Source organism: Amia ocellicauda, chromosome 7, assembly GCF_036373705.1.
Source record: "Amia ocellicauda isolate fAmiCal2 chromosome 7, fAmiCal2.hap1, whole genome shotgun sequence".
Lineage (NCBI taxonomy): Eukaryota > Metazoa > Chordata > Actinopteri > Amiiformes > Amiidae > Amia > Amia ocellicauda.
In genome coordinates, this window is record NC_089856.1 from 46,099,167 (window position 1) to 46,122,246 (window position 23,080).

Consider the following 23,080-nt stretch of genomic DNA (forward strand, 5'->3'; position numbering starts at 1 on the left):
ACTGAAGCCTTGGATATTTTTATTTTATTTCTCGTTTTATTTTCTGCCTCGGAGGGTTCGGGCTCATCTGAAGATCTGATCTCATCCCTCTCCCTCCTCCCCACTCAGCAGTTCCCCTCTCTCCCCTCTCACTCTTCCACCGCTCACTCAAGTCTCCTTTTTCTGTTTCTCTATTATTCCCCATCCCCCTGGCTTCTCTCCACCGTTTGATTTTCCATCATGTTCCTGCTGCATTTTCCCGAGTCCGGCTCTGACTGACTCATTCGTCTTTCCCCTCCCTCTCTCGCTCTGGCGCTCTTTTTTTCCCCTTTCCTCACGGTTTTGCCTCTTTCATCTCCCTCGTCATTCTCTCCCGGACTTGTCTCTGCTCCCTCTCCGAGCTGCTTCCTGGTGATGGCACCTTGGCTTTGCGCCACACAGATAATGACTCTCATTCGCATCCTGCTGCTCAGCTGTCTTCTACCCGTCGGCAGAGGTTGGGCACAACACCGGGGATGGGGAGGGAGGGGGCGGCACCATAATCCCGATTTGCTCTCTTGCTGGCAAAGTGACCGGTGGCACAACACCTGTATTGTATCAGCTGTTGTCAGATTGTTATTGGAGCATCGCTGCGTCTCCGCTTGCTCCCTCCTGGTGGTCTGGGCAAAGGTGGCATCGTTAATAGAAGTAGACCAGCTGTTTAATTAGGGAAACAGCGAGGGGCAGGGCAGGTACTACTGTTACTCTCACTTTGAGTTTTAGATGGATTGTGATTGATCTTAACCATGTTTGCACCTGAATGCCACTTAGGGATCAAGCTAAAGTGTCGTTCTGGTTGGGGGGCTCTGGTCGGGCTCGGGGTCCCCAGTGAAATGACTCTGAGTGGTTGGTGCAGGCCTGCGTAGCGCCGGTCTGGGCGCAGCTTCAGGCTCTGGTTCTACGTTTATCGCTGGTTCTCCGGGTCTGGAGGCTAATGCAATAACGGGGAGGCAGGTGTCTGATTAGTGCAGCGCAGTGGTGGTTAGTGTCAGGATTGAAATGCATTAGGCAGTAAGGAGCTCAGCTGGAATGAAAACCGGGAAAAAAACAGGACCAGGACTGCGCGCTGTGCTTCAGTGTCTTTTACATTCTGTTTTGTATTTATTTTGATATACAGTTAGGTCCATAAATATTTGGACAGTGACACAATTGTCGTCATTTTGGCTCTGTACGCCACCACAATGGATTTGAAAGGAAACAATCAAGATGTGCTTTAAGTGTAGACTCATCTTTAATTTGAGGGCAGTTACATCCAAATTGGGGAACAGTGTAGGAATTTCACCCATTTTTATGTGGTCCCCCAATTTTAGGGGCTCAAAAGTATTTTGACAAACTAACCTAATCATGAATTCAATTGTGAGTTTCAATACTTGGTTGAAGTCTGGAACCCATAGACATCACAGATGCTGGGTTTCTTCCCTGGAGATGCTCTGCCAGGCCTGCACTGCAGCTGTCTTTAGTTCCTGCTTGTTCTTGCTCAATAGGACAGTGGGATCAATATGTTTATCATACAAAATAGTAAATACAGCTTTTTTTTTCTCTCAAAGACCATTTTGAAAGCTGTTGCCCTTCGGAAAGATATGAATCATATTTATATTTATGCATAAATATGTATATGTATACTAAATATCTACACACACACACAATTCCCCTTCTGTTGGATTGTAGTCAAGAGATGTGTCTGATTTCAAAGAGGTGGCAGTAAAGTCTGGAGCAGTCTACACAGAAACACCGTCTGGTTTTGTTCACAGTACTGATATTTAGATATGCTTTCAAGATACGTCCCTGTGGTTTGGAATTACAGCAGCAGAAGCCTCTGTCTTCGATGAAAACTGAAAACCCCGGCGCACGGACTCGATTTCTGATCACTGTCCTCCGCAGCGCTACAGCACTTAAACAATGTGTTTCTCTGGCTGAGGGAGACCCGTGAGGGCGCTGGCTAACCTCCACTGCAATTACATTAAAATTGCATCTTCTTTCATTGCACAACAAAGTCTTTTAAGACACATTGAGGAACAAGTGTACACACTCACCCTGATACAGTGTACAGTAGGGTGGCTAATGCACCTGCATCAGAAAACTAGCTATGGTGATTACTGGACGGGTTATTAAGAAGGCAATGCGCCCCTGTGGTCTCCGTCTGTCCCTCTGTGGCAGCTGGGGTCGGCCGAGGGGGTTGACCAGAATTGTAGATTCCAGATTAAGGGTGTGGGGGTGTAGGGGGTGAGGAGGTAAGGTAAGAAATGTAATTGTTGCTGCTTCCAGATTGGGAAGTGATGGAAACTGGCGTTGTTTGCATTGAGCCGTGGGAGTATATGGGTGCCAGGGTGCTAAGTGGCCCAGCGTGTGTGTGGGTTTGGGTGTAGGGGCAGCTTCAGTGGCGGTGGCTGTACAGACATGCTGTAGTGGTCCAGGGAAAAAGGTCTCCATTGGTCACCCCAGCTGTGTGGTGCCTGGTGGGTGCCTTCATGGGCACCAATTTGGGTTTTTGTTTGTGTGTTTGGTTCCCACATGCTGCCCCAGCTATAACACAGCCAGACCATGTTCTGCCTTGACCCTCATGTGCTCTTCCTGGACCACTGTCACGTGATGGAGACAAGCTGATTGGCTTTTGAGAGTCGTGAACCCTTGTGCAGATGCGTCTGAAGGTGAAGTCTGGGCTGTGGCAGTGGGTACTCTCTGCTCCAGGCTGGAAAAGCAGGCTGGTCTGGATTACAGGGGATAAATTCAGTCCAAACATACATTCCCCACGGCTCACAGCCTCGCTTCCTGCTGTTCGGGTCACCTTTCCCAAATGTGGGTTGAGTCGTACCCACAGGCGAAGAGGCAGAGACGTGCTCTTAATACTGGCCTGTGAGCAGCTAAGCGCCGTGCTCCTCGTGATTAATAACACCGGTCTCTGCTCTGCCTGCAACCTGAGGTGTTGCTAAGGTGAGTGCTTAATTTTGGAGGTGTACCATGCACTAATTCTCTGTGATTTTCTCCTCTCCTTGCATTGCCACTGTAGACCGGACTTCCTGTCTGAGGATGGTAGTGTTAATAGTGAAAACACCAGTTTTATCAGTCCCTCGGTCTGGCTGGTGGCTTGTCGAATATAAAAATGGCCAGGCCAACAATATTTGAATAGTGTACCTTTTCCCCCCACTTATTTATGTACTGGATATTCAATAGTTCAAGTCCCTGCTCTAAATCAGCGCTCCTCCACAGTATTATTGATTGCTGTAATTACTCAGGGAAAGTTATATATTTATATTCTATATATAAAATGTAATTGTTTTCTTCCTCCTCTGAAATGGAATTTAATTTTCAGGTCTCGGACAACAAAGTTATGGGAGTTAATCGCGGCTTATTAAAGAGATTAAAATGGGCAATTAATCTCGAAGCGACATAAATCACTGCGCTGACGTTTTCATCGGCGTCTGATGTGGGGAGACGTCAGAAACGCGCTCGCGGTCAGAGTCCAAGCCTCCCCACTGCTGAAGTTGGCAAGAGATCTCCTGCAGTTCAAACGCCATTTCAGCTTCAGCTTTTCCTGCTCACCAACGTTGCGCGTTGATAGGATCTGTAAAGTGTCAGAGCAGACGTCAGTGTGGCGGGAGTTTCTTGTGACGGCTGCGATGCCGTTTGTGGCTCTGGGAGCGACTGTGGAGGGGGAGTAAACATCCAAACACGGTCTCTTTGAATACGGTGACATTGATTACAAGAAAGAAACATGGCAGTGGTGCAGTCTATCAGAGCCCTGCCGCATGGAAGATGAGCAGCTGTAGCAAAGAGATAATTCCACAGCAAAGCACCAAGCACAAACTGGAGCATTCTCAAACATATTCACTTCTGTTATACCTAGTCTTGGGCAGATTGTCATGCAGAAAACAGACATTTACAAGGTGACACATTTTGAGAGAAAATGGATTATACTGTTCTTGGGGTTGCTTATTGTAATCTGGAAGGAATGTTTTGGGAGACTGACTAAAATGCCCCCCACCCACCCCAGGACTGCCCTGTTTAAAAGGATAAACCCGGTTGCAAATAGGAGAGGAGCTCCATTGAGGCTCATCTCACTCTTCTGGTTCCAGGAAGCTCTTTCAGCAGAAGAAGGTCAGGACGTCAGTAGTGAGTCAGTCAAGAGATCAGTAAGTTGTCAGTCAGTCTGTCAGGTGATGTGTTCCCGTGTGAATGGTCTGAACCGGGCTGATAAACCACACGGCCTGAACACGGCAATTTAGGCCATGTTGAGACTGCTGCAAACGTCTCATCCAATTGACTAAGGGGAACTTTTGTGCGTCTCCCAAAGCCTTTCTAGTCATTCCAGACTTAAATCCTCAAAAAGACAACGTGCGTGCAGTGCAGATCTCAGAGCCAGGCGTCCCCTCCGCAGTCTCGGTCAGAGTCGGCAAACCGCTTTTCCTTTTGTCGCTTTTGACCACACATGATGGATCAGTTTATACCCCCGTTCTTTTGATCTCATGAATATGTAAAGCCCAAATCCCTCCATTCTGTCTCTCTCTCGTTATCGGCATTCCTCCGCCGCTTCCCTCTGCCGATATGCAGATTCTCCTGTGAAACGATATTGCCATTTCAATTTTAATTAATCTGACGCTCAGCCACTTATCTCCGCCGGGCTGCCAGTGTGGGATGTGGAGTTGGCGCCTTCTGCCAATCTTCTCCGTTGTGTAACGCAGCCACGGCTATCGTGCCCTCCGCACACTCTGTAGAAAACCACTCACACCTTCGACTCCTCATATCCCAGCTTGGGACCATGCATAAAGCTAGTGAAGGAGCAGATATGCTGGTGCAGACGTTGCATTGTGGGTTTGTATTGTCATTTGGACCAGCAACACCGTGCATTTGATACTTGCCACGCTATTGCTATGCTTTCCTATGCATTGTGATACTGCACTCGACCATTGCCGTTATTTAAAGATATCCAGCATTTTGCTCTTGTGGGATCTTTGCTCCAGTTGTGTGATTTAATCGCAGCGGGATGCTTATTATCTTTTAATGATGATATCATAATAATACTAGCGTTCAAATGTACGGGGAAATACAAAAAAAGACCTAAAGAAAGACAGCAAACAAACAAAAACCCACAAAGTAAGATTCCACTACCGTAGACAGAAAAAATAAATAAATTGTCGAGCAGTGATTATTGGAGTTGTGACAGCAGGCTGGAGCGGATCTGATGTGTGTGAGATTGCAGTCGGGCAGCGCAGACACTTGCTATTCACGCGCGGTGTACGGCATCAGAGTCAGACATTGCACTGCCAGCAAATTGAATGTAAACACTCTCTATTAGTGCCGAGGGGACACACATTACAGCATCCCAGGCAGGCGCAGGTACGTGTAAATTAATTGCTCCTGCAGGCTGTTTATTTACGTCACACCTGATTGGTGCAGACAAGGTTTGTGTTCTCTCCTCCGAAGAGCGGCCGCCGAAAATGAGATTGTAAGTAATCAGCCACTCAAAGGAACGCTGGCTCGGAAAATTAATTTCTCCGTGTTCTACGGGACAGCGCGTACACCCCCCCCCTCCGAACGCACACCTCACGGTCACATTTGCATAATTGCAGCCTAGTGCGGCGATTAATCAGCAATTTGTTCAGTTGAGTGTGTGTCGGTCAGAGAAGGGTCGTCACTCATCAGCGTTACACTTTGGAAGGCTCAAGACTCGAGCCTCGGCCTCAAGGAGGTTGTAAAGTTCCCGTTGAGTGAATCATGTGACGGCGGGGCCTGTGTAGTTTGGAATACCACTCCACACTTTTCAGACTGAAGCGGGAAAATATAGATTTGATCAATCGTTCACGGTGTGTGTTGAGTCGAGCATCTCTGTTCAGGCTATCGATGGCTCGCTCCAGTCACAGAGGAGACGGTACCAGGCCTGTCTGACTCTCTCTTCACACCCTGGTCCCGGGGTCGATGGACGATTTGCTCATCTGTTGTCTTTTTATTTTCCCTTAGATCGTAGGAGTCTCTCGCCCTGCCTGTGCCGGTCTAATGCACATGGCACACTGCCAGTTTTGAGCACTGTGTCATAAGGACTGCATGCGGATCCTGTATTAATTGGTTCCTAATAGACAGGTAATGCTGGGCAGTGCAGGTGGTTAGATCGGTGGAGAAATTAGTTTGCAAGGCAGCAGCAAGCGAAAGCACAGGGATGCATGGAAGGGTCTTTTACCTTCCAGTCGGTACCGAGCAAGTTTTGATGAGGTCAGAAAGGGGTGACGGTGCAGTCCTCGTGTTAGAGGCTACCTGGTGCCCCCAAAAAGGATCCAACAGACCCAGGACTGATGTTGCTGTTCTTGTATTGGATTAACAGCAGAGGATGTTATTAGTAATTGAAGAAAGGCTCCTGAGGACAAGCGGTTAACTTGCTTGGCGTATGAGATGATAACGAGGCTTTAATTACTGTTTGCTACATGTTTGAAAACAGGTGAAAATGACTTCAGGTATTTCTGTTCCAGGTCTAGTCTGCAGTGCCTCAGTGTTTGATATTCTCAAACAGGAAGCAGGATTCTTTGTGCTTCCTGTTTGGACCTCTGTTCACCAGAGGTGAAGCCTCTGCTCAGCCGCCTCTCAAGTCAATAGGACTGTAAATACAGTTTGCGGGGAAGCAAGGAGCCTGTTGTTTCTCAGAGCTCAGACACCCACGTCTCCTTGGCTGGGGAGCAGCCTTTGTGCGGCACAGAGAGACGCCGCAGTCAGGCGGGGCGGAGGAGGCTGCGCAGAGGGGTACGGGGGGCACCAGCCGGAACTGGGGCTCTGCGAGGATAACCGCGACGATCAGCCCACCCCTGTCACTTTCCCAGGGGATCAAAGGCAAACCCTCATCTTGTCAGGGCTTGCCTTTGTGGTCTGGGAATGGAGAGGGAGGCATGTCACTCCTCTGCAGAAACAAATAACAGCCCGCCAGTGAAAAAATGGCCGTAGCCCCTCTGTGCTGATATTCCCTCGCTCTTATAATCCACTGGCTCGGATCTCAGGGGTGGGAGGGGATCACGACACTCATCCCCTGACTCCCACAAGTGTGGTTCCCACCAGCCTGTGTGTATCCATCACCCCACGCCTCTTGTGTTTGTTTAGTGTCTTTCTGTTTCTTATTGCCACATAATACTCGTGATATTTACACAGCCTTTCTGCATTTGACAGCTTCACATGCATAATAGCCCCTCCCAGGGGGGCCATAGCCTCCTAAGAGGAAGCTGTCAGGCAGATAAAACATCTCTGCCTTTGTACACATACCCCTACTCTCCCCTCTCTCTCTCTCTCTCCCTCTCTCTCTCTCTCCCATGGGCTCCCCCACAGGTCAGGGGTCACTGTTTCATAATCGGCATGTCAAAGGTTCATTTCCGACCTGTATGACACGGGGGAGGGCAGTAAATCAGGGGGTTATCTCCCTCAGACACTCGCACACACTGTGGCTCGGGCCAGCCAGGCGTGGAAACACTCACAGCCTGTATCGTGATGGGATGTCGCCAAAACCCTGAGTTCTCTGTTCCAGGATTTGCTTTGCCAACTCCTCGGCACGTGGAGTTTGATCGTGTGCATCTCGGGATTTATTTCAAGCCCCCTAGCTTTTGAAGGATCCTGGAAATGCAGAGTAATCAGAAAAGGAAAGGCACTCACTTGAACAGAACTGTAGGGAACAGGACTGTGGAGATGAATGTTCATCACATGAGATTAAGGGGACGTTCACTGTAGGGGTGGAGGGGACACACTTTTGAGTGGCGTTATTCAGTCTGGGCTGGAGTGGATGCCTAATTCCCCAATCGATCCAGAGCTGTGTGGGACTGTTGATGTGTTGATGAGGTCTTCACAATACACATGTAGCTGCACAATAACATGCTGCTGATGTTCATAGACACATGACATAACCCACAAGAATATCAATCACGGCTTCCATGGGAGAGAACACGCTGTCTGAGTTACATGGGAGCTCTCGGGTGACACACGCCTGTGATTGTGTGTATGTGAAATCCAGGTGCTCTCAAAGATGGAAGCACTATGCTTTGAGGGCAGGAGTCCTGGAAACCCCCCACACACATCCCCCCATCCCTGATTCGAAGAGCTTGCGTTCACCATCGTGGCTCGTCACGGCAAAGTATGCACCTTCTGCCGTCGTGTAAACCTTGCTGCTGACCACAGTTTGTAACATACATGAGTGAGGCTCCTTCTGATGCTGCAGGGCTCCCCCAGAGCAAAGCAGAAATGGGGCATTGTAGGATAAGGAGATGGAGTCTCTTCCACCAGGGGAGCATATCAGCAATAGCTTCAGTCCCTGGCTTCTCCTCCTGCAGAAAAAAATGTGTGATGCGTGCCGGTGTTGATATGTCTGCTCTCCTCTCTGTGATGCTTGGGACGCTGGCTGTGGGGGGGTGAATGTAGTGCTTTGGGTTAGTAGAACAACAGCAGGGAAGGCAGCACGAACGGGACAGAGGTTAAAAAAAGCTTCTTGATTGATGGGGAGCGAAACATGCATCGGTCTCCAGCCATCCAGAAATCGCAGAGCCCGAGCCATCCACACGCAGCATTTCCACACAGCAATCACCGCCCCCGCCGTCTCGGGTTTCTGTGCGGAGCCGGGAATGGATGGAGGGATGAGGGAGGGAGACGACTCTTTCCCTCCTTAACCCTGTTGCTGCAGGACACATCTGGACTGGAGGGAGAACTTCACAGCTGGCTTGTGGGTGGTTTTTATTTATTCGATTGGGTTCTGTTCTGCTCTGGTGCTCCTTCTGTCTCCCAAGAAAAATCAGTCACAGTTTACCCCACGATTACATTTCTAAGTGGAAAAAAATCCACATATACACATACTTGTTATTTCTCTGTTCCAAGAGTTATTTCTGGCTGTTCTGGACAAACTCTTAGGAAATACGTCTTTAAATTGTATATAAGGTAGCGTTTTTTAGACTAGCCAACCTAGGTGACCTCCCTCTGTCCTCACGTACTGTGATCATGAATTGAGCTTGCGGTGATGGGGATTTTTATTTATAGAGCACATTGTTTGATGGGCAGATCAAATTAACTTCAAACAGTCAAGAAATAGCATTCTGCTTCAGACAGAAACAATCGTAAGTGTTCAAGTTTGCGCCTTCTCTTTGTTCAAGGACTATTTTAGGGTTCGCATATTTGTATTGTGTGCTTGGAGTTCTATTTTTAAACAGACAGACCTGTCACTTTTCCACCTAAAAGGTACAAAATAAATAAATAAAACCATCTCAAGGGAAGATGTTTTGGACAAGCAGCTATATATAAAGTTATTGAAAGTGTAGGCCGCTGAAAATCCTTTCTTTGGGGAAAACCTGTGAATTCGATGCAAAGTTTTGGTTAAGGTCACAGGCTGTTTTTGCTCATCTGTCTTTATTATAATTCTTTATTATTTTTGCATTACTAATCCTCTGTATCAGTCTGAGGAATGATCTCATTGAATAAGCGTCTTCGTTGTGGTCAAGTTTTGAATTCCAGCCACCTGCAACTTGTTGGGAGAAGAAATATCTCTAATTTGCATTTATTTTATTTCTAAATCCACTGTGAAAACAACCCACTGTCGTTGACTCTGTGTTCATTGCCGGGCACTTTTCTTCAGCAGAAAAATAGAGAGAGAGAGAGAGAGAGATTTTGCATAGTTATAAATCATTCACAATTGCGCCCCCGGAACACAGTTTTTTCAAAAGGTGACACGAGGTATGAGAATAATATACAAGTAATGATATTTTAATGTTTTTCCATAGGGTAGTCTCTTGACCTTTAAAGCTGTTGATTTTTTTTCTTTTTTCTCCTCTCCTGGTTCTTCAGAAATAATCAATAGGCCACACTGCCTCCCCCCTCCCCCCCTCCACTCCTCCCTCGTTCCTCAACACCGTATTCTAGCCTTTCCCATCCCTCCTCTCTACCCTGCGGGCTTTGTTGCTCTAGTGCTGCCTCCCCCCCCACCTCTAACCTATAGTCTGTACACACTTCCTCAACATCTCTCGGCGAGCGCCCTTTTTCTGCCCAGTCCACCATCGGCACAACACCGCAAACCAGCCAGTGCTCCCATCGCCCTGACCTCTCTGGGTCACATATCTATCTCTCTCTCTCTCTCTCTCTCTCACACACACACAAATGATAATGGTAATAATTGAGAAAAGTAAATCTTCATCCCATTTTCCCTCCGTGTCTCCCTGCCCCAGGCCGTGCACAGATTCTGTCTGTCTTACAGTTTGGACGTCTTCCAATACTGTACCGGATCATTAGACAGATTTTGTGGGGGGGTGGTCTGGGGGACACGATGGCTCCCTATGGGGCACTGAAACACATAGAGGGGGGGAGAGGGGAGCAATAACAGTAGAAACTGGGGGGGGTAATTACATCAAAGCACTTGAGATAGAAATAAAAAATAGAGCGAGATAGAGAGTGGGGCTAAGTGAATCTTTGTTGTATTTGCGTTAATATCGTGATCATTATTATTGCTGGTCTTTTAAATATTACCTTTAAATGGATCCAATATAAATATAGTCAGGATTGCTCTCTTAAAAACATATCATCATCATCATCATCATCATCATCGCGATCATCAGAACCTCGTACACAGCCACCCTGCTTCAGTCCCTCAGTCCCCCTCAGCTGCTGGCCTGGAGCACAGGACGTAATAAGCTTTTCAATTTTCCTTTTCATTTAATGAAGTTTAGAGAGAGATATAGCCATTATACTCAATTCCTTTTTGGGAGGAAATAAGTATGGGTCTGATGGAGGTTACAGTTTATTTCTGAGCAAAGTGCAGTACTTTCACTATCCATTATCCATTCCTATCAGACATGCAGTCGTCTGTAGCTTCTGTGGCAACTGAAGTAGTTTATTTGACGCTTGCAAAGGTGAAGGCTTAGCTTTTGGGCTTGAATTGAAGACCAGGCTCCTCTTCAAAAAGAAATAAATGGCGGCCTTCCAAAATAAAGATTGGGATACGTCTCCTTGGGTTGCTAAAAATGTTTCATGCAATGCGTTTCTGAATCCTGCTGTTCAGACCTTCAGGGCAAAAAGTGATACATGTCCAGGGACTGGAAAACAGTGAGAAAGCTGTAAAGCATTTCCTGCCACTGAGCCCTGATTCTGTGATAAGGTACTGGAAGGGTTAAACAAAGGGCTGATTTGGTAAAAAAGCCGGGCAGCTCCTTTGGGACGTCCCAGCCCCCGGGGATACTCGCACTCGCTCTCTCAGCCACTGGACATATAGCGATTGATTATCTGAAAGATGATTAGCCTGGGCTTGGGGGAAAGCTGGATGCTGATTGCTTTTAAGAAGCATCAATTCTGATAGGTCAGCTGTTTATCCAATTAGGGAGGCTGACGATTACTTTTTTAAGGTCCTCCTCTGGTCTGATGGCTGTTGCCAAGTTGGAGCGCACGCAAGCACGGGGGAGACCTGTATCATCTGCGTTAACGTCCCACGGCCAGCAACACAGCCAGCAACGCGGCCCGTAAAGCCTGCCTGGTGAAGTGTGGAGGCGGGCAACCTGAAATGCAGTGTTTTGGTTTGGTACAGTTCTTCAGGTAAATGGCTGCTCTCCAGATGTGCTGACAGTGTTGTGTGTTCCCAAAAATAGCACCTTAGAAAAAAGAAAAAACAAAAACATAAGCACATCGATTGTCGGTTGCAGATAAGGGTTTAATCAAGATTTCGATTTGCATGTGTGCTGTTTTTCAGTATACCTGTTTCCTATTACTTGTGTCTGATTAAGCGCATAGTATTTTGATTTAGCTGGGATAGTGGGAGCTTACAACGAACACACTGGAAGTAGCGTGCTGTAGCAGAACTGCAAAAGATAAAGAACCTGCACATTTGGAGGCCTGGACCTGTAGGGTTATATGACAGGTGGTAAATGATCAAGGAGAAGTGACCTGGGAGAGGTGAGAACTGGTACCAAAGAAGCAAAGAAACCAGTCTGATGAAGTCTTTTAGGGCTCAGCTGGAGTGAGACACTGAAGACCACGTTGCTCAGCAGGACCCAGGCTGCAGACCCCCATTGTAGTTGAGCCGGTCTTCCAGATGTTCATAGACTGATTGCTCTGTCACTCCGAACCCTGAAGGGACTCAGACCTGTTGGCCAGGGGATCAGGGGATGGTCCCAAAGGTCACTATTCATCAGGAGGTCAATACATCCACTAATAAGACGTCCCAGGCATGCTTAGGAAAAGAGATGGTCTTGCACAATAAAGACTGTGTGTGTTCCTCACACCGATCTCATTAGAGTCTGGTCTTCGGCTGCTGCTATTTTTTTGACCAATCATAGCAGTCCCTGATGCCATTGATGGCAGAGGGATCGATAGCCATTGACTCATCAGCAAGTCGGGTTGAGGTAGAAGAAATAATCTCACTTCTGCTGAGGCACTGCAGTTGTACTGGGAGCCCCTTTCCAATTTCCTTAAGCCTGTTTATTTATTCATGATCTCCATTTGATGTGTATGAACTCCGTGTCACATCAGAGCGACTCCCGGTTTCGATCCACAGGCACCGGTTCGGGCAGCCGGTTCCTTGATGTGTCCCACAATGCAGAGTGCAGTCCCGGAAGAGCTACGCACCACAGAACATCACCCCCAAAGCACAGACACAAGCCACTAGACAATTCATGAATGATAAATAGATGTTATTTTGTTGCTGGTATAAACACATGTTCTCTCCATATCATTTAACCAGGGGGGCTTATCTCTGATGGCTCTCTTATCTCAGCAGAGATTGTGCCATGCGGTCCGCCAGCGCCTTCTGACGTATTGTGTTGCGTATCGTATTTTGACCCCGCATATCAAGGATTTGTTTTGTGTTACAGTTTGTGTATATTGTTTCACCACTGCAAGGATCCCTCAAGATGGGTCTTGTCGAGTCAGCCGATTGCATAGGCTTTTATTCAGTTATGGGCGGCTCCTACCATCTCTCCGGGAAGACTACATTAATTTCACCAAAGTGCTCTGACTCTTTGCCCATTCAGGGCGAACCTAGTAATTAGTGATAGCAGATTTCCGCACTCTAGATTTACATAGGGGTCAGATGGGCAGCCCTGGGCTGTCAGTAGAAACAAAGCAGTCTTTCACAAGCATTTGGCGTCTGTCAGAGGAGAGAGGGATGAGACTGAGAGTGGCTCGTCTGGCGTCCGCTTGAGAGTCACAGGGATGCTCAAATAGCATGTCACAGTGAGCAGTGCTAGACAGCTGGCTGGACACCAAACAATGGCCACCTTGCAAAGTGGTGTTCTGGGAAGACATGCCACAGGAACTGTTGGCATTCTGCTGTAATGAATTTGACTGACACTCGCAGAAGGAAATGTGGAGTAGCTTCAGACTCTAGCCGTGACATTTCACTGGACAGAGGGTGTGACAACACAACTGTGTCATATCCTGCTGCTGAAATATACTGCACTCTCTCCAAAAAAAATATTCTACAGTCCTCAGAGACTAAGTGAGGTGGGTGATTTTTTCCAGACGCCTGCCTGAACTTGTTGGAAGGGAAGCAAAGGAACAGAACAGTGTTTCCTGTGGAGTGGTGCGTTCACACTGCGCAGATCATACAGAGGGGGGTGAGAGCCTGGCATGGGGCGGAGACTGTTCTGCCTGAGGGCTCTGATTGTTTGATTTTGCTGACTTGGGCATTGGGGCAGTACTCCCTCGCCCACTCACCTGGCCCCAGGAGAGAGAGAGAGCATCTGAGTGTCCCTGTGCAGTAGCCGTACCGTCCTACAGCTCAGCACTGGCACTGTACTGAATCTAAGCAGGTCTGGGTAAGTGTTGGGCGGCGAGAACAGTGCCGGCTGTGTCTCAGTGTGCCGCCACTGGGACTGTCCTGGCTGTGGAGGAGACTGGCAGTTGGCTCGTTCATCATCGCCCGGGGGGGGTCGTCACCACGGTTGCCACGGTGACAGCAAGGCCCTGATTTACGGCACCGAGTGGCCCTGTGATGAATGGCCCTGCCTCGAGGAATTATCAGGCTCCTTATCCTTATCCTTACCCAGACCTTTTTATTCTCTCCTTTTTTGTGACCCCCCGCCTCCACCTCACCAATACAGTGAAAGCGGCAGACTCTTAAAAGCCATCGCCATTCTTTTCATTCCTCCCCTCCCACTCACAGTTACTAAATAATTGCTGGAACAAATTAAAAGAGAAAGGGAAGTGACCGTTGGCTGTTTTTTTTTTTACCCCCCCCCCCCTCATTCTCTCCTAATAAAAAGTCCTGCTGAGGTGTTCGGCTTCTCGAGCACGGTCTGTAGTCCTGGCCCCCTGCCATGTTTCATTTACCAGGAGGGGAGAGGAGCAGAGATGCACACACACACTCGTGCACAGGACAGATGGTGAATGGCAGATTTAAAATCGTCAGCTAAGGGAAACAAACAGATAAATAAAAGAAGGGAAAGTTAGGAAGGTGATAGATTTATTATTTTCTCAGAATATTATACTCCACCCCTCATCCACACTTTCCTGGATGAACCTCTCTGGCCTGAAGGAAGCTGGACTGCGATCCCACTGCTGCCACCAATACTTCGGTGTTGTTTGTGGTTGATGGGGACAGGTACCATGCTCCTAGTGTCTGTTATTTGGCTGATTACTGTTTGCTAGGAGGACACCGAGAACTCGAACTCTTTCATGTACTGAGACCCAGCTCCCACTGTGTCCTCACCTCCCCACTGCTGCACGCCCTCCTCCTGTTCAGTCCAGGAAGGATCCCGCTGCCAACATGAAAGGCTCCGAAATTAACACAGCGCATAACCTCTCCCCCAGGCTGGCGGCGTGTGTCTGAGCTGATCTCAGCAGCCCAGTGTGTGAGCGTTTATATGCTCGGGTGTGTGTTTTTAAGTGGAATCAAGCCTTTCAGGGCATGTCTTTGATAGCCACCCAAAAGAGATCACTGCCAACAGGAGGAACATAAACAGGCTCCATTTCAAAGCCTTTTTCCCCAACCCCCCCACCCTGTTCTTTCTGTATATGTTCTTTTTCTCCAGATATTAGACATTTCTTACTATATCTCAACCTCGAAACCTTACTGTATGACAATAGTTACTTTTTCATAACAACTTTTGAAAAATGGCATGTGATAGTGTGTAATTCTAATTAATTGTGGTATTATTAGTAATATAGTCAAGCTGTGAGCATTTGAAGCACCGATTGCTTCACAAACATAGTGGGAGCAGTGAAAATCCAAGAGTTGAACAAGCAGTGTTGAAAACGCCAGAGAAGAGCAAGTCATGCAGGGAAGCTGAGTACCGGGCCAGAGAAAACAACAATGACAGCGGATCTGTGCTTGAACCACGATCGAGCCGTACAGGGAAGTGGCTGCGATAGTTCACACTGTAAACATTAGCAGCTGCAGGGAAAGTCCTACGTCCTGGGGGGGTGGAAGTGTGTTGTCGTCCACAACACCGCAATCAAACAAAAGGCTTCTTCTCAAAAAACGGCAGAATCACACCTGGCCCATTTCAGCACACATGGGGTCAGGTGGCAGGGCAGCCTCAGTAAAGTCGAAGGGGATTTAAAAAAAAAATCTGGTAGTCTGGTAGTGCTGTTTGGCCTAGTCCTATTCCCACCCCTCCTCCGCACCATTCTCTGCTCATTCCCCCTCTTCTTTCCCCAGTCTTGGCACAGACTGCGGGAATTGAAGTGTCTGGCTGTTGATTGTTAAAGCTGGGGAGCGCTCCCCCCCCACAGTCCTTCCCTCAGAATGATGAATGGGGGTAATTTCAGTTCTGCTGTACCTACCTGACTACAGGCGTACCTCCGCATTTTATTCCATTTCATCTCCTGTTACGTTCAGATGATTTATGGTGCGAGACGGGGCAGACAGGGGAGTGGCTGTGTGTTTGTGTGTGTGTGTGATTGTGCTTGTGTGCATGCATGTGTGATGTGTAATAAAGATCTCCTTCCTCTTTCTCCCTTAATCTGTCAAGCCATCTATTATATTTCTCCACAATGTCCCTTGTGACGGTGCAATGAATAGGGGATGTAAAGTGAAGTGTATCTGAACGAGGTCTGTGTCGAATTCAAGGCAATACGGCCGCCGCTGTTTATGTCCCCTACCTGTAAATCCTCCTTGACATAGTTCACGTGCCGAGACAGTAAAAGGCTGAGGTTTGTCCTCCTGCTTGTCTCCCTTTGACCCCCTGTGATGCTGTAATCCAGGGAGCCCATTTATCATATGATTGCGGCCCGTGTGTGACTTCCATTTCACTCGTGGGTTTGTAATTTAGACGGAAACAAATGCAATAAAGGATAAAGAGAATTAAAATACAATATAAAAGATTGTACGGAAAATACATTTACACACACTCAAGACAGTATTTGATAGTACAAGATGATACAAATGATTTATGAGCCAGGAACTACGGTACCAACAACAAGAAACTACACCTGTCAAAGTTGTTAGCGACTGACGTCACTACAATGTGATCCATGCGCTGACGGCAGTTCTGGTATCAGGTGCTTCTGTTCTGGTACTGTAGATTTAATGCCATGTGTATCAAGATAGAACAATAATCATAGCCTGTGTTTCGCAGCTCACGTTAAGTATTGCAAATAATAATGCTGAATACAAATATTGCAGCCTGTTTTAAGAAATTGCTAAATCGATATTTTAAGCGGCTCGTGATAAACTGTGAGTTGCACCCCTTAGCTATACTCTGAGAGGTGTGTGTATGTTGTCCACTGCATTGGGTTTCCTATTGGTGGTATTCCTGATCCAATCTTCAGTTAGTTTCCTGTCCCACACGTTCAAATGTTAGTTCTGTAGTCGTATTGAATTTTGCAAACTCTTCTCACCTCTTTGTTTCACATTCGCCGGCATGTTGATTCACCCTGCCTCTTGTATTGTATTGATATTTCAAAGGATTACATTCCTGGTGCTCTTAGTTTTCTGTTTTAAAAAGGCTCTTTAATATTGGAAAACTGGCAGATGTGAGAATTTAGAATGGAAACGTTATATTTAAACAGGGAAACGCTTACCCTGCCTCCGTTCCCGTTTGCATTCTTGCTGTTTCTTCCCATGTTCCGAGTCCATTGTCATTGCTGTTTTCTTCACCCTTGAACACAATGCCATTGTTCAATTGCCCTTGATTGAGCACCGTTCTATCCCAGCCTGCCTCCGATAACTGATAGGCGATGGGGATTTTGTGCAGAGGGAACAATGAGATCGGCCGCTTGGGAAAGCTCGGCTTTGAAAGATGTGAAAAATGCTTCATAAACACTGTCACTTGTTAGGGGGGGTTTACAAAAGCAGCCTTCTTTGGTTAACTGGAGAACATACATTAATTTGATTCTTAAATTTTGATGCAGAGGTAATTCGGCTTACTACGCAATGCCTGGCACAAAAAATGCCTGATTACAAATGCTGCATTAGTGGGTGAAGTGGGGTCTCGCGTGCCAAGCAGGATGGTTTGACTCTGACGTCGCACAAAAGGGTGATGTTTATAACGTGGTTAATGTGGAGGAATTAAGGGATTTCATGGACCTCCTTGGCCACACACACGCAGCACACACTGTTTAAAAGCTACCCATCTCCAGATCGAGACTCAACGGTGTTGCACTGCAGCATTGTGCAACAGTCTTTGTGTGAGATCAGCTTTAGCAATGCACCAGCACTTAGGGGGGAAAAGAATACACCCTTGATTGTCCTAGAGATTGCTTTTCTAACACAGATTGAAAGGGTTCTTTTGCATCACGTATTCCCTGGCAGCTATTTTTTATATATCCTTTTCCTTTTTTGATAGACATTTCATTATGCTCTACCTGCACATGACAGAGCTTCAATAAGGAACAAACAAATCTGAGCTGTGGAGACTGAGGTGTCTGCGTCCACACGGACTGGCAGCCTCTACAGCAGCGGTGGTCTCCAGGGGTCCCTGTTCTTCCATTCCTGTCTCACGCCACCCTGGCGCGGGCACGTCCGGCAGCCTGACCAATCAGAGCAGGCCCATGGAGGAGGTGTGGGCACCAAAGTAGCACTGCCTCAGAAACACAACTGACAATCCTCAGGCGCCACTTTCTCTAACTTCCCTTCGGTGTCTGTGTTCACAGGCGAGAGGAGAGGAGGACTAGGGCAGTAGGTGTGGCAGGGTAATTGCAGTGTTGTGTGTGGGGTGCCTGTGTTTCTCTCTGGTTATTAATGAGGGTTTGGAGCCCGTGAGAGGCTGCGGAGACCTGCAATCTAATTACCAGGATAATGGCTAACCCCTGAGCGCAGGGAGCATCTTCCAAGTGGGCCCTGCTCCTCCCCGTGCTAATTGAGCTCGTCGATTTCCCGGATTCCCCCGTACTAACGAGGGGGCAGGTGACGGGGCGGTGAGAGAGATTGGTCCGGTCGCTGCTTCGCTTCCAGACTCTGGCAGTCAGACTCCTAGATTCTTGTTTGAGATCTTTGTGCTTTTGGATTGTTTTTTCCCCCATTTTATGTCTTCACAGCGTTCGAGACCAGGCACACTCCTAATTAAGAAGCTACTTTTTCGCTGGTTTTTTTGGTTGTTGTTTTATTTTTTAATGGGCCTTTTACCAATGAGGATGAATTGCCCACTAGAAAGGACTGGTAACACGGCGATTTATGCCTATTTTAAAGACAAGCAATTTGTGTAGATGCCTTTGTTAGACCACTTCTCGCCCTTCTCCCGTGTCGGTGTTTTTCCGAACGCATCTGTTCCCTCACTATCTGGATCTCTCTTAACAAGATACCAATTTCTGATGAAGGAACAAACTAATGGTAGATGCAATGAGATTCGTTTGGCTCGGCTCCAGTAAAATGAAATTAAATTCCAAACACCTGGCCTCAGAAACAACACATCGTAATGAGAGGGAGCTGAGAATCGCTGCAACCTGCACTGTTGTAGTATGAATTTATAATAATATTTCCTTCTCCTGAACCAATATGTTTAAGAGACTCAGGGAGCAGGGAAACTCACGTAGTGGATTGACTGATTAATAATGAATTCATTTATATAATTACAGAGCTGTAAGCTGCCATATCTGACTGCCGTTTGTGTCCTTATTAAAGTGTGCCCTTGTCTTCTTCTTGTTGGCAGCTATGGGGACATGGTGCCTAACACCATCGCGGGGAAGATCTTCGGCTCCATCTGCTCTCTGAGTGGCGTGCTGGTCATCGCCCTGCCCGTGCCTGTCATCGTGTCCAACTTCAGCCGCATCTACCACCAGAACCAGCGGGCGGACAAGAGGCGGGCACAGCAGGTAAGTCGTTGGGGGGTACTGGGCACCTCGTAGCAGCTCTGCAGGGAGAGCCTCCGTGGCCCATTTATCAGCCAATTGGCAATCGTCTGCTTCACCGATTGGCTGGCGTGAGAGGGCCATGAAACGCCCACAGGCTGTGAGGTCATCAGAGCCCCCAGGACAGATACCGGCCAGCCAAGGAAAACCGACCCTGCTCGGGACGAGACCAGGCACCGACCGGCCGGGTGTCTGGTTTGTGTGGTGTCGGCGATGTGGCATTTTGTTTGTGTGTTTGATTTCAGCCATCGCGTATCTGTTATAGCTTTAGGTTTTTGTTTTTTGTTCTTGTGCTTTGTATTGTGACTGTGCGAGGACTTCAGCATTCAGTGTGTCTTTATTTTGCTGAAAACAGAATTTCAATGTTTTCATTGTGATATCCGTCTCTGGAGGACCTAGTGGCTTACACACTCTCCGGGAGGCCCCTGTAACATCCACGGATCTCTGCCCAAGACCCTCACTCTGACACCCTCACTGCAAAGCCACCCTCGTATCTAGACTCCAGAGGGGGATTGCAGTGCCAGTGGATAGTCATTGACTCCCGGACAGTCTGTAAGCCACCACCTATAGTCTGTGTTTGTTTTTGGTGTTTATTCTCTGTTACGTCTACCTGCCTTTCATACATTTAATGCCAAAAGAGCTTCTTAATTAAACACTGTTAACACCGCTAATGGCTACAGTTCAAGTCGAGCATTTTCAGTATGAAGCTTGCAGTAGCTGTTATCACATACACATACATCACATATTTAAAGATACATGCCTATATTTTTCCAGATTTAACACAATCTCTAGACAGAATGGAAACATATTATCACATTGGCTCAACACCTATTTGTTCTACACATGAAACTCAACTAATAATAAACATCAGTGTGTTGCATAAGGACTGAGAGCAGGTGAAAATGACAGGTACGCCAGCAGGAAATAAACGCCAAAAACAAAGACCCATCCCAGCTGCCTCTGACCCCCCCACATTCAGGGCTGTCACAGTTTCTCCAGTCTATTATAAACCCACAATCCCCACTCCCCTTTACACCTGCGCCCAGGGGGAAGGGCTTTATTGGCTGTGCAGTTAATCGCAGTATTGTACAGTGACGTTATCACTGCACTGCGTTTACAAATCAGCCCAGATATAACACAAAAAACTCACAAAAACAAACCATAAGATAAACTAGGCCTTTTCAATCACCAACAGCTTTGAATCCTTTAGCTTTGATCAAACCCCCCTCCCTGCAACTCTTTCCACTTTTATGTGAATGGTCTGATTTCAGCAGGGTAAAACAAAACAAAAATCAATCTAGGTTTTTAGGAAAGGTTCGGAAGGGCAGCACCTCAAGAACAGCCCTGCTAGCGGCGTCTCTCGCCTGCCCTTGATTCTCCCCCTCCTCTCGCCTGGCATTTAAAATACAAAGCGCAGACCACCCTGATCCGGAGGTGTGTTCTTATATAACTGGTCACAGTGATCCCTGATTATGTCAAACATCTTCAGTATTAAAACCCACACTTAAGTTAGCTTTGTCCCTTAACTCCAGGCTTTGTCCCCTTTCCACCTGGTTTGAATGACTTTGTTTTGCAAGTTTATAATTGTCACATTATAAGGAATACAGGTATAACATTTGTCAAGTGAAACTAGACAAACTGTACTATAATATTCTGTATAGTTGATCATGATTAGAAAAAGTAAACTAAACTTTTTTTGAAGTTTTGATATTTGTGACCTTTTCCTCCATTAAATTCTATAGGAATTTTTAAGTTGAAAAATGAATGTTTAAATACCACTGAAATTGGAACTTGCAGAAGTGGTTGTGTGAAATTAGCATAAACAATGAAGGAGTTATGCGCGTTTGTACAAACTTAGCCCTATGCAGACCAATTTTGAGAAAATGTGTTCTGCTAAATGTTCGCAAGTATGTAGCCCTTCCATTATAAGGGCCACAAGCACGTGGGACCATTCAAATGAAAGCAGACAAACTGCAGGTGTTTCTGCATAGTTGCTCAGGATTTAACACACTATATTACAATTCTACCAAATTTTTTCAAGAAAAATAATTGCTTTATTATGAATTATGTAAATTATGCTTTTAATTAAGTTCATATTTTTGGATTTATGGATAGTCTTGAAGCATATAAGACAAAGTGGGTGAAATTTGCATAGAAACTTAAGGAGTTATGAGCATTTATTAAAAATAACAAAAAACAGTAAATATCTCCACATAGCAGCAACAGATCTTATGTTACGGAATCATTTGAAAGCCCCAAGCCTCTAGTCAAGGATATAAAAGGCATGTAGCTGGCTATAATAATGCCAGGGTAATAGGTAGATGCATTTCATCCCGCCAGCGGGTTGAAAACAATGGGGCGGAGTGTTAAGGGGTTATTTATTCATGTATTAATTTAAATGTCAGGGCTGTTACACATCTGGCCACAGGACCTAGATTCTGCTTGTAACACAGAGAGAGCTGTTCATGTGATCTTACATCCTTCTCAGCATCTTGATTCCTCTTTCACGTTCTTGCTTGTTTGTTTTTGTTTTTTTCCTGTGATGTGTTTACTTGTGTGTTGTGGTTGTGGTGGTTATGGTTGGTGGCTATTGTTTGTTATTATTATTTGTCATTTAGTAGACACCTTTATCTGAGTGTGCGTGTGAGGTGTGTGTGTTTGTGTCGGCATGTGTCTTTTGATTGTGAAGCCAACTTCTGTTCACCCCGGGCAGCAGTTGGCCGAGTGTTGTATCCCTGTGATAGTCAACAACCTCCCATATTTGTGATCTGTAAACTCCGCTGTGTGTCTGCGTCAGGAGCTCACAACTACACAAGTGAAGTGCTCTCCCATCCACCTCTCATATCATTTAAAGAGCAAGTCCTGCCGTTCCAAACAAGACAGTGTTACAATTCCCTGTGTGCCGCTGTTTAAAGGACACACCTCTCGGGGCATCTGTCCGCAGTTAACATCCTGACCAAAAACATACAGGACAGGATTTTAACTTAAATACACAGGTATGTGACTTAAACAGCAGGGGGGGGAAACACAATGCTGTACATTGTTCTGGAACCTCGCAATTTTCTCTTTAAAATGCACTTTGTAATTAAAGCACCGTTGTTTTGACCACAGGTTCGGCAACTCCACTCTCCTGCAAACAGCAGCCCGTGCCGTAACACCCACGTTACTGGCACGCTATCTCTCCTGCGCTGTGCGTGTCCCTCCCCCTGTCTCTGTGACTCCTGTCTGTCTGCCCCCTCTGCTACACAACCCCCCAGGGACACGCGTGTGGAGCCGCCCCTGCACTGCTCTCATTGACTCTCTGTTTGATCTTTCAGAAAGTGAGACTAGCAAGGATTCGCCTGGCCAAGACAGGGACCACCAATGCCTTCTTGCAGTACAAGGAGCATGGAGGTTTAGAGGTATGACATTTAGACAGAGGCCACCCCCTTCACCGCTGGCCGGCCGGGGTCACGCCGTCCTGGCTTCGATCTCACACCTCATGCCGTCGCCGATCGGTCTCGGTGAATTAGACGGCGCCCACGAGAACCCGACCCGGCACTCGCCACCCCTGCCATCTCTCATTCTCTCTCTCTAATATATTTTTCCTCAATCCACTCCACCACCCTGCCTCTCACTCATTCCATTCAAGATCACCGTGAGGAAAAAAATACAGAAATAAAAATCTATGGGCAGAAGTTCATAGGCTTTTGCTGTGTGTGTGTGTGTGTAAGTGTGCATGTGTGTGTGCGTGTGCGAGAGACAGAATGACCCCAGGAAGTTGTGGGCTTTGGCTCCCGTGAACACAGGCCCCTCTGTTTCATGACGGGGTGTCATTCTGCGATGGGTGTGTGTGATATTGTGTCTG

The 23,080-nt window shown here is 47.0% G+C and overlaps 1 protein-coding gene across 1 annotated transcript in view; it reads left to right on the forward strand.

Annotated features, from left to right (window-relative positions):
• Positions 1–19,764, forward strand: part of LOC136753975 (potassium voltage-gated channel subfamily D member 1-like) — a 45,664-nt gene extending 25,900 nt beyond the window's left edge. Inside the window, exons 3-4 of the mRNA XM_066710353.1 lie at positions 19,035–19,197; positions 19,732–19,764. Of these exons, the coding sequence (XP_066566450.1) occupies positions 19,035–19,197; positions 19,732–19,764 (196 nt within the window). The remainder of the gene's footprint in view (positions 1–19,034; positions 19,198–19,731) is intronic.
• Positions 19,765–23,080: the final 3,316 nt, after the last annotated feature.